General features: G+C 31.2%; 1 protein-coding gene across 1 annotated transcript; it reads right to left on the minus strand.

Annotated features, from left to right (window-relative positions):
* Positions 1-6,557: 6,557 nt before the first annotated feature.
* LOC129910389 (uncharacterized) lies at positions 6,558-10,966 on the minus strand. The gene is made up of 4 exons (XM_055987763.1): positions 10,809-10,966; positions 10,538-10,694; positions 6,831-7,216; positions 6,558-6,738 (listed from the first exon to the last, which is right to left on the minus strand). The coding sequence occupies exons 1-4, from the start codon at positions 10,817-10,819 to the stop codon at positions 6,597-6,599; spliced, it is 696 nt and encodes a 231-aa protein (XP_055843738.1). The 5' UTR covers positions 10,820-10,966; the 3' UTR covers positions 6,558-6,596.
* Positions 10,967-12,002: the final 1,036 nt, after the last annotated feature.

A 12,002-nucleotide genomic window follows, 5' to 3' on the forward strand; every position in this document is an offset into this window, starting at 1 on the left:
TTATTGCATGTTCTGCAATCGCTGAACACTGTGGTTTATTTTGTTTAATATAAGAGTTATGCTCTTTGAATCTTTTTTCAATCGTTCGTTTTGTTTGACAATAATAAACTCCATCACAGTCTTCACATTTTATTGCATAAATGCCGGATTTTTTGAACTTGTCTATTTTGTCTTTGGTTGAACCCAGCAGATTTTTAAGTTTATTTTGGCTCGAAAAAACAAGGTCAACATTGTGATCGCGAAATTTTTTGGAGATTTTGTTTGTTATTTCCGGCACATAGCACATCGAAGCACGTTTCATTTCACTTTTTTCGTTGTTTTGCGAAAATAAAGTTGACAAATTCGATTTTTTGATTTTGTTTGAGTGTTTTAAAATGAGTTTGTCAACTAATTTATCAGAATAACCGTTCATATCTGCTACTTTTTTTATGTATTCATATTCTGATTTGTAGCTTGAAGCAGATAGAGGAAGTTTGCGCAATCGATATGTCAGGGAATGGAAGGCTGCGAGTTTATGTTGGATGGGACAGTGCGAATCGATTGTTATGAAGCGGAGGGTACTCGTTGGTTTGTGGTAAACCGACACATCTATTTTATTTTGTGAATTAATTTTTAATTCAAGATCTAGAAAACATATTTTTCTATTTTGTTCTCTTTCGAGTGTAAATTTTATGGACCCGAATTGCTCGTTCAAAATTTTCAATGTTGTATCTACTTTATCTTTCTTCACTATTGAAAATACATCATCAACATAACGGCACCAAATTTAAATTTATTTCAAAAGCTGACATAAAAAGTTCGGACACTAAAGGACTTAATGGATTTCCCATATTTGTGCCTTTCTCAACTTTATAAAACTTTTCCCTGAATTGGAAAAAGTTTTGTTCCATACAAATTTTCGCAACATTTAAAAAACACACTTTTTTCTCGTATGGGATGTCAATCAAATTTAGATACTTCTCAAATTCTACCAATGCAATTTGAACCGGAATGCTGGGGAAAAGGGACACGACATCGAACGACACTAGCATTTCATCTTCTAATATGATTTCATTTTGCACTTTTTCAACGAAGTCGAAAGAATTTTTCACCGACAGACTTTTTATTGGGGGCAGTGTTAAATTTGTCTGAATTAATTATTGAGTGTTTAGTGCTTCTTGATTTGATTCTGATTTGAAATCAAGAAGAGAATTTCTCTTCTGAGAAGCGTTCTGGCTGTCATTTTCATGCCAATAAAACGGTTTCAGAAGTCTTCTGAATGATTCCGGACGCTTCCGGAGAGCCAATCGAAAACGACATTAGTTTGTGAAGAACTTTCAATTTTTTTTTTTTAATTTAAAATTTTTCGAATGTCTGTTTTTTTTCCAATAGAAATTTTGAGTAATAATTCAAAAATAAAAAAAAAAATAAACTTCATACATTTTTTATAAAGAAAAAATAAAGACAACAAAGGCCCCAAACTAAAGTCTTGCCCCGAGGCCCAAGGAGCTCTCAAGCATGCTTCTTGTGGCTCTGCTCTCATACTCGATTTTTTTATTTTTAAGATTTAATTTTTAAAATTAGAAACGCCAAAAGAATGAAATGTTGGAAAATTTTGTGCAAAAATTCGGTTAAGAAGCACCAAAAATCTCAATAAAAGTATACTTTCCTTTTCTTAGACAAAAAAAATTAAATTTTTGTAGTATTGTAATTTTTTTTTTTTGTATGCAGCGGTGACGGGCCCCTTTTTCATTTTGCCACCAGGGCCCTTTAGACCGAGAGCCGGGAGCAGATTTCTTGCGTGAGAGGTAATCGATTCATATGAATGTCAGAGGTAGTCTGGGTCATGGTGATGACGAATACCTTAGTCTGCCTGCATTTATTTGGGTCGTTGTCGAGAAAAAGCGCATCAAAAGTACCATTTTTCTGAAAATCTATTTAGTGAGGGTAACCACTTAAAATTTATAGATAACCAACGCCACATACTCACTGAAAACAAATATACCAATGGCAGACATTTTAAGTGCGGCCAAACCCCCGGCAGACTGTCCCGAAAATGCGTTTTTTTGGCGTTTTTAGACTTTGGGGTAACCACCTAAAATTAATCGCATCCTGTAGCGGTTAACTCCCTGATAACAAAAATACCCATGGCAGACATTTTAAATGGGGCCAAACCCTCGGCAGACGGTTTCGAAAATGCAGTTTTTCTGAAAATTGATTCATTTAGAGTAACCACTTGAAATTAGTCGCATCCTGTAGCGGTGGACTCCCTGATAACAAAAACACCCATGGCAGACATTTTGAGTGGGGGCAAACCCCCGGCAGACGCTCCCGAAAATGCAGTTTTTCTGAAAATTTATTTATTTTACTTTTTCACATAACTCGCGTATTATTGGACCTAGCAGAAAAAATTGTATGGCAAGCTAATCTGGATCACTAGGGTTTCAATGGCTGTGAAGTGTGAACACATATGCTTCCCTCGATTAAAAATTTGAAAATTGTGTCTACAGTCATTAAAATACTTGTCATCTAATTTGCGACTGAATAATCGAGCGATCGAAATCGCAGGTGTGCGCCTAGCCTTAAAAGCAAATAAACATGAGATATACCTAGGGTTGCCAGATATATTTTGACGAAACTAGTAATCGAGATGTAAAATCCCGGACAATCCCGGACAAATAAGGACACAAAAAAGAGTACAAATCTAGGGCAAACGGAATGCATAGTTTTATAAAAACAAAAAAAAGCGGAACAATCTTTTCAAAATTTAACTAAAAATCACATTTTTAACCCTTGTTCCCCTAGCATTTTTTTCTTATTTTTTTCACAAAAAAAATTAAAGTAAACATTTTAGCTAATATTACAAAAGTTGGAATGTACATAGTTACAGTAAAAAAAAAAATTTAAATTCCATTAAAATCCAATTACTCAAAATTTTAAACGATTAGTTAAATGCTAATAGAATTTTTAGTAAGTTACTATTTAATTTAAAAAATGGTCTTTTTGACTTAGCAACTTACTTAAGCGGCCTTATATTTTTCTAAATCGTTTAAAATTTTGCACCTTGAGTCTTACAATAAGGTACCTACTGTAATAAATAATAAAATTTAAATAAATTATTAAAATAAATTTTTGTTGGTCAGAGAATTCACTAACCAGACCTCATTTTTAAAGGCTTCAAAAGAGTACAATCCCGGACAATTGATAGAAACTATCCCGGACGTCCCCCACACAGCCAAAAAAGAGTACATGTCCGGGAAAACCCGGACGCATGGCAACCCTAGATATACCAAACTCGTTGGTTTCTGAAAGAAGAAAAGAGATATTTAAAAGATTTAAACATATTTAGAAAGACAAGATATAGTTCTTTTATAACAAATAACTAAACGCTAAGAAATAACCTCGAAAACAGGTAAAAAGCGGAATTTTCGATTTTCTAACGGGATTGTCTCAAAAACGTGATGTGATAGAATTGTTCTGACTTCGGATTCGAGCTCAGCACACCAAAATCCTATTGAAAAGTATACCTTGGTTTCTGTAACAAAAAAAAGTTTTATTTTGTTGACCAGTGTAATCTGCCTTTTAAATGTCTCATCAATTTACATAGAGTTTGGTTTCACGGTGACCAAGTTCATTGTAATTTAATGCGAAACATTCGGGATGAGTACTTTAAACTACACTCATAATTCTATAAATCAATAGGTACCTAATACACTCCGCGAAATAATTATAAGGACAAATTTATTTGATTCGTCTTAAGATATGTAAAGGATATTATTTTTTATTTCTTTTATGAATAAGGAGACATGTATATGGGGGATTGTTTCCCACCATTTGTTTTTATTTAATTCATTAGAATACAATAATACAGTTATTTTTTCCGGGTCTGGAGCGAAATAATTATAAGGACACATCTGATTTTTGCACTAAAAGTGAGATTTAGCGAGATGAAATGTAAACAAAAGTAAGCAAAACAGTTAGAAAATGAATTTAAACCCATTATAACCATTTCAAAAGTAAAATTTTTCGGTTATTTTAAAATAAGGCGTGAAAAACCCCTGATTCAGGCAGAAATGGGCAAAATCGAGGCCTACCATGAATAGGGCTTGTGTAAATGGGAAAAACTGGAGGATTAGAAACGTCCGATTGTGTAATTGATAATTTAATTTACAAAAGTGGCATGTATGGTTAACTAAAACGATCAGGGAGGAAGCCTTTGGTCGAAGAGAGAGCCAAAAGTCACAAAAAATGAAGTATTTTTCGTGAGAATTTGACAGCAAGAGAAATTTTCGAGAAAATGAAATTGGAAGTGAAAGTATGTTGAGTGCACTAAATAATGGAGGTCGACTAAGCCCATTCCTACGAAGGTAAATGGTGAAAACCGGCGGTCTTGCCCAGACATAAACTTGCCCGCCTTCGCCTCGGCAAAAAGCATAGGTTCTGGGATGAAAAATGGAAAAACCGTTATGTACACCATCTAGGCTATCCAAATTAAACTTTCTCTCATTGATGAACTTAAAAGTTTTTCCATTTTTCATCCCAGAACCTATGCTTTTTGCCGAGGCGAAGGCGGGCAAGTTTATGTCTGGGCAAGACCGCCGGTTTTCACCATTTACCTTCGTAGGAATGGGCTTAGTCGACCTCCATTATTTAGTGCACTCAACATACTTTCACTTCCAATTTCATTTTCTCGAAAATTTCTCTTGCTGTCAAATTCTCACGAAAAATACTTCATTTTTTGTGACTTTTGGCTCTCTCTTCGACCAAAGGCTTCCTCCCTGATCGTTTTAGTTAACCATACATGCCACTTTTGTAAATTAAATTATCAATTACACAATCGGACGTTTCTAATCCTCCAGTTTTTCCCATTTACACAAGCCCTATTCATGGTAGGCCTCGATTTTGCCCATTTCTGCCTGAATCAGGGGTTTTTCACGCCTTATTTTAAAATAACCGAAAAATTTTACTTTTGAAATGGTTATAATGGGTTTTAATTCATTTTCTAACTGTTTTGCTTACTTTTGTTTACATTTCATCTCGCTAAATCTCACTTTTAGTGCAAAAATCAGATGTGTCCTTATAATTATTTCGCTCCAGACCCGGAAAAAATAACTGTATTATTGTATTCTAATGAATTAAATAAAAACAAATGGTGGGAAACAATCCCCCATATACATGTCTCCTTATTCATAAAAGAAATAAAAAATAATATCCTTTACATATCTTAAGACGAATTAAATAAATTTGTCCTTATAATTATTTCGCGGAGTGTACATATTTTGTGATGTAACTATTGGAAATTTGGTTTCTTTTTCGTAAAACGACGACCATCAAGAACAGAACCACAACCCTCCCACTTACTGCTCTAGCTCTGTGCTTAGCCTTATCTTAAACTTGAATTAACCCCCAAAAATATGTAAGTTTTCCTTATCAAACATTGCATAATATGTAAATATTTTGAAGTTTTCCCTGAAGCAATTTACGTCTATAAAAATCTTTAAATCTATAATGTTGTGCCTTAAAGGATTTACTTTGAAACACACCTACACTTATTTGTTTTGACATTAATATGATCTTAATACTAACACTCTGGATAATACATACATATATGAAAATACACGTTAATATGCTTTAAAACATCGTTCTTAATACAATTCCATATAAAAATATATATTTTTAGGCACCCTGAGATCCAGCAACCATATATAGAATATAAATAAAAATCAAAAAAATAACTTCTTTGTTTTGTATAAATTCCAACAATTTCAAATTCGGCAGAATAGGCTTAAGGCTAAAAAATATATTGAAGGCAACTATAATACATTGTGGGTGTTTTTTTGACTCAATGATTATGAAATTATTTGCTTTTTAACACTCCGAATCATTTGATTGTTGATAGATCTTCTTTTATTTGATTTAGATTTCTTCACCTTCATATTTTTATTTGAGAGGATTAATGAGTCTAAAACTATAGCTCCTCTATCAAAGGAAAAACTAACATTAATTTTTGTCACTAAATTTCTTGATTATACAACATTTTTGTATGCATTTTATTAATCAATTTGATCAATCTGAAGACACCAAAGTGTATTAATAAACATTCCGGACGCGTATTGTATCTAGTGAGTTTATATTATTCTCTTTGTGGGCCCACAAAGTCAATAAAATTGATTCCTTTTATTTTAAAATTAATTTGACCAAAAGAGGAACAAAAACTTTTTATTGTTCCAAAAGGTCACAAAAAAAAGGAAACATTTTCTAATATTTAAAATTCATTAGTATTCCTCTCAAAAACGAGAGTTAAAAGTTCAAAAGGCAGATTAATTAATTTACTTTGGTTTTGGCCAGAGATAAAGTTCATATGGTTTTCTATGTAATTTTGTTATTTATTAAATTCCTCTGTTCAAATAAATGGAATTCCAAACTTTAAGAGAAGTCTATTTTCAGTGACGTATTTTTTTTATTTCAGGATAAAATATCCTTGACTTTTTTCTGGCTTTGACCTGTCCTATTGTCATGATTCCTGAAACATCCGGTCAGTAAAAAAGAATATAAAACCATCTCCAAACATTTTCCATAGTAATTTTATTTTTTTTTTTATTTTTTATTTTCCATCATCACTCAACATCTTCCATTCGAACAAAATGATCGAATACACTCTCACCTTTCGGGCAGCCATAGAAGGTTTTCAAGCAATCAGCACCTTTCGAGCCCATCGTAAATGAGTCCTTATAATATTCCTCCATCGAACGTTCAGGTCTGAAAAAAAAAAAGACTTGTTAATTGGAAAATGTTGATCCATAACTACCATTAAAGGCTACTACTATACTATATAGCGTTAAAAAACTCACGTCAGCAATCGCTTGTAGACATGGTCAAGTACACCTCCAACAAAATGTACCTGGGCATTCTCACAAATTGCCCTCTGCAGACATTCCCTGCCATTCATGCCTTTATTATTCATATAGTTTTCAATCATGGCATAGAGAAAAGTTGCTGTCAGATCTGTTGGCTCTTGGGAAGCTGTTGCTGTGGCTGCAGATGACGTTGATAGAGACAAAGGTAAAGTTGCTGTACCTGTTATTGAACGAGACTTGGCCGGAAAATAGGTGCTGTTCCACCAATGGAGGACTGTCAATGGCAGCATATGCTGCCATTGAAAATTCCATGCACCCGATAATGATCTCCATGCTGTTTTGTCACCCAAGTCGATAGTCAGAGCCAGACTGATAAGAAACTAGAAAAAAAAGTTTAATTTTAAGAGTTTTTTTTGTCGTTGTCGTTGGAAATTCAAATTTGATGAAATTTATGAAATGGTGAATTTCACCAGAAAAATTTAAAAATTATTGAATTTAATCAAATAAAAAGGATAGAATTTAGGTAATTGTTTTTCTTTTTAGTTTTTTTATTTTTCCCACGCCTCTTTCCCCCCCCAGATACCGAACGCGTTAACGATTTAATAAAACACTCCTCATCACAGTCCTGTTGTATGGTAGAGAAGCATGGTTTTTGGTTTTTGGCTTTTATTGTACAAGGTCACATTTTAGATCATTAAAAAATAAAACAAAAATATTTTGTAAATAATTTTATTAATATAAAAAATATATTTAAAAAGAATCTATTCTTGAAACTTGAATAGACAGTTTAGAACCCGGCCGAACAGCTCTGATTTTGACGATTTTTTTTTTTCAAACGTAGGTAATTAAAAATACTTTAAAGTCTATAGATTAAAAATTGCCGGTGTTGCCGTATTGTTTTTTTAAATTAAAATTAATTTTTTTTTTTAACAAAACCATTTTTTTTTTGCTTAAATTTCATAAAACAAATGATAGCAAAAAATTCTCTAGGTAATTTAAGGAAAAAAAATATAAGGAAGTAGAGAACAATCTTCCATCATTTAAGCGATAAATGCAGTTTTCTCACAAGCTGACTTCAAACACAAAAAAAATATTTTGAAAACAACGGCAACACCTACAATATTTTAAAATACATTTTTAAAAAGCTAGAAGCTCATTCTTATCTCTTAAATTTAAATCCACTAAATTTAATCAAGACTTTTTGAAAAAATGGTCCTCAAACTCAGAATTAAAAAAAAAATGTTATTAGAAAAATTTAAAATGACCTTTTTCCAAACTTTTTCTAATAAAATATGAATTTATTTAAAAAAAATTTTTGGCCATAAATATTATCAGTTGAATTTTGAAGCAAAAAAGGTAAAATATATCACACTTTTGAAAAAAAAAAATGAAAAATTACTTCAATTTCAATGGTTTTTTTTTATTAAAACTGAATTTTTGCATTGAAATAATTAATTTTCTCAAAGACTGTGGTAAATAGGAACTTTAAATTTTTGCTATTTAATTTTCAACAGTAAGGGTTATTAAATGAATAAAAAATAATTTTATGTTTAGATGTTGAACTTAAAAAAAAAATAAGTTACATTTTTTTTCAAAACTTTTATTAAAAAAAGTTCTTGGAAAGTGAAATACTTTTTAATTTTTTTCATAAACCGTAATACATATTGACATTTCCTTTTATAATTTGAAATCATAATAAATGCGGCCAAAAAAATTTGAAAATAAATGCATTTTATATTACGACCAAGTTTAAAAAACGACATGTTAAAATTTTTTCAATAATTTTTTTTTTTCAAAATCTGAGTTCAATTACCGTTCTTTCAAAAGCGGTTCATTCAATTAACTTAATTTTGATTTTACATATATGACTTAGCTTCTAGCTTTTAAAAAATGTATATTTGAATATTGTAGGTGTTGCCGTTGTGTTCAAATATTTTTTTTTTTTTGTGTTTGAAGTCAATTAATAAGAAAATTGCATCTATCGCTTAAACTATGGAAGATTGTCCCTCACTCCCATATATTTTTTTTCCTTGAATTTCCTAGACAATCTTTTGGCATCAATTTGTTTTTGTTCACAAAAATCTTCAATGAAATTTAAAAAATCAAAACGGCAACACCGGCAATTTTTAATCTATAGACTTTAAAGTATTTTTAATTACCGACGTTTGAAAAAAAAGATCATCAAAATCTAAGCTGTTCGGCCGGGTCCTCTAATATTGCCAATTTTTGAGCTTTAGTTACTCCACTAGTTGCCGTTTGTAAATAGTATTTTGCAATTGGAAAAAGTAAAAACTGTATAGGTAATTTGTTCAAAATTTGTGTCTTTGTTCTTGAAATATTACCGTTATAAAGTTCGAAAAAAAGTTTTTTTATAACGGCTATATTTCAAAAACGAAGCCTAATAGAATTTTTCTGATTGTGGATTCAAGTTCAGCAACCCAAAAACCTCTAGAAAAGTATATTTTGAATCTTGTGGCAAAAATTCTGTGTCCAGTGACTTAAACTTTAGATTAAGTTTAGTTTCTCTTTGGCTTATTAACTGAAATTTAAGATATCTCGAGCAATAAACGAGATATCGGGAAAATTCAAACAATTTTTAAAGAAGAATATCTGTTTTTATAATCACAGTTACAAATTTGTTTATAATGTACAACGCATTAAAACAGAACCTCGAAAACAGCCAAAATGACTTTTTTTAGCATTTTATAATGGTAATATTTTAAAAACAAAGGCCAATCAATTTTTTCCGACTTCAGTGCCTACGTTCTGTAACTTAGTCGAGAACTTCTCGCATCGAAAAATTGTGAAACAAAAATTCCATACGTTTCTCTATTTGGAAAAATAACCTGTGTCTGTATCTCGATGTGAGAAGCAACCCTATAAATTTTTTATTCTATTGGAATTATTGGAAACTGTCAAAAAAAGGGAAAATATTTTTACCTTTGGCCATCAAAGGTCATACACATAGTTTTACAAAAAAATATCCCAAGGCTCGGTAGTCCGAAGGTAGGGCAGTCGGTCAGCGAGTGGAAGGTACCGAGTTCAAGTCACGGTTAGGGCATGAAATTTTTTCTTTTTTTTTTCTTTAATATTCTTTTTTTTATTTTAAAAATTTAAGTTATACAAAAATAAATAACCGTGAACACTTTTTCAGAACTAACATCTCACATTTAATACAAGATTATCAATTTTTTTTTCAAATATCTTACTTTCTCGCATCCTTTTTGCTTGTGAGTAATTTTGGCAGTTCAATCGAGAAATTATTTCGATAATTTTCTTACAGACACAGTTTTATTCACATTTTTCCAGTCTTTCAAGCATTTTTATTCCGAAATGTTTCAAGTCGAGAAAATTTTGTTTATAGAAACAAGCGAATGTGAGAAAATGATTTTTGTGTCGATTCACATTATTTTTGTTCCGATTTGCATGTTTCATGCGAGAAATTTCTCGATGCGAGAGTTACAGAACGTAGGCACAGATTCGAGTTCAGCACATTAAAAACCTCTAGAAAAGTTGGTTCTTGTGGCCATTTTAACACGTTTAAACTCAAAATAGAATACTAACTTGACTTAATACACCTCAAATTTAGAAAAATAAAATAAAAAAAATATCATATTTGACAATTTATCACTTTATAAAAATACACTTCTAAATGTTTCACTGGTGAAATTCACATATTAATTTAAAAATAGATAATTTACCTTGTGAGCAGCTTGAGTTGGGAAAATTAGAAAACGTTTCTGTCGACTCTTTGCCCAATCATGGGTAATATTTTTTGGCTTCTCCTCCACCTGACTAAATGATGTTGCTACCAAGCATAGAACGTGACCTAATACAGCAACTGCAAGACAAAATCTTCTGTAAATTTTGTAAGTTAATTAAAGCAGAGAAGCTTTTTAGAACAAAAAAAAAATAATCCTGATTGATTTATCAGCCAGACGAGAATAGCACAGATGAACAACGATTGCTTACCCGAATTTCATGGTAGTATGTCTGAATAAAAAGGCAACTTTATTATAACTGTCAGTCAACTTAAACGTGACAATCGTTTTTAATGACAAATGTCGAATCCATATAGATTGGTAACAATGAATTAATCAAGCGAACATTCTAATTTAATTAGAATGTCTTCTACAAGTATACTCTCTCTCTATGCTTTTATTGACCTGTTTGATTAGATAGGTTACCTCTCACGGGTCGTTTGAACGCGACACTACTCGAAGTGTCTTGCACTCCATATGTTTTGATGCAGAAATGTTCCTTGGGGTCTCAATAGTAAGAAAAAAGCTTTTTTAAAATTTTCTATCGAGCTATTCGTTTTTTATGAGCTTAATAAGTTATGAAAAAACGTACTTTTACGTACTTTTTCACACGTTTTTGTTAATAACTCTGTTAATAATAATAGTAGAAACTCAAATAATGGCTCTATTTTTAGAAGAAATATGCCTCTTTTTAACGGCATTTGAATCAAATTAGTGGCATTTTTAGATCTTCAGATATTCGAATCTAAGTCCGTTCATTTTTTCTGCCCAATTCGATTTCACTAATCAAAAAGTTTTTTTTTTATAGAAGTCGGGGTATACTTTTCTAATGGTTTTTCGTATGCTGAAAACGAATCCGAAGTCAAAAAAATTCCATCATATCAAGTTTTTGAGATATTACCGTTAGAAAATCAAAAATACCCTTTTTTAACAGTTTTTGAGGTTATGTCATCTTGCGTGATAATTTTTTATAATTACATTTGTAGCGGTTTCTAAAAGAACTAAGTTTCTTCTTTTAAAATCCGTTTAAATCATTTCGATATCGCTTTTCTTCTCCGAAAAATCTTAAAATCAATTCAACATGTTTGGTGAATATTCTCTATGAAAAAAATCTTATGTTCGATTTAAGTTTTAAGTTTTTTGGTTAGTTTATGGGTAAGAAAATTTTTGACTAACCAAAAAACTTAAAGGAATGCAAAAATTTTTAGCGATTTGCCATGAAACCCAAACGAACATAAGATTTTTTTTCATAGAGAATATTCACCAAACATGTTGAATTGATTTTAAGATTTCTCGGAGAAGAAAAAGATATCGAAATGATTTAAACGGATTTTAAAAGAAGAAACTTAGTTCTTTAAGAAACCGCTACAAATGTAATTATAAAAAATTATCACGCAAGATGACA

The sequence above is a fragment of the Episyrphus balteatus genome, chromosome 2, assembly GCF_945859705.1.
Source record: "Episyrphus balteatus chromosome 2, idEpiBalt1.1, whole genome shotgun sequence".
NCBI lineage: Eukaryota > Metazoa > Arthropoda > Insecta > Diptera > Syrphidae > Episyrphus > Episyrphus balteatus.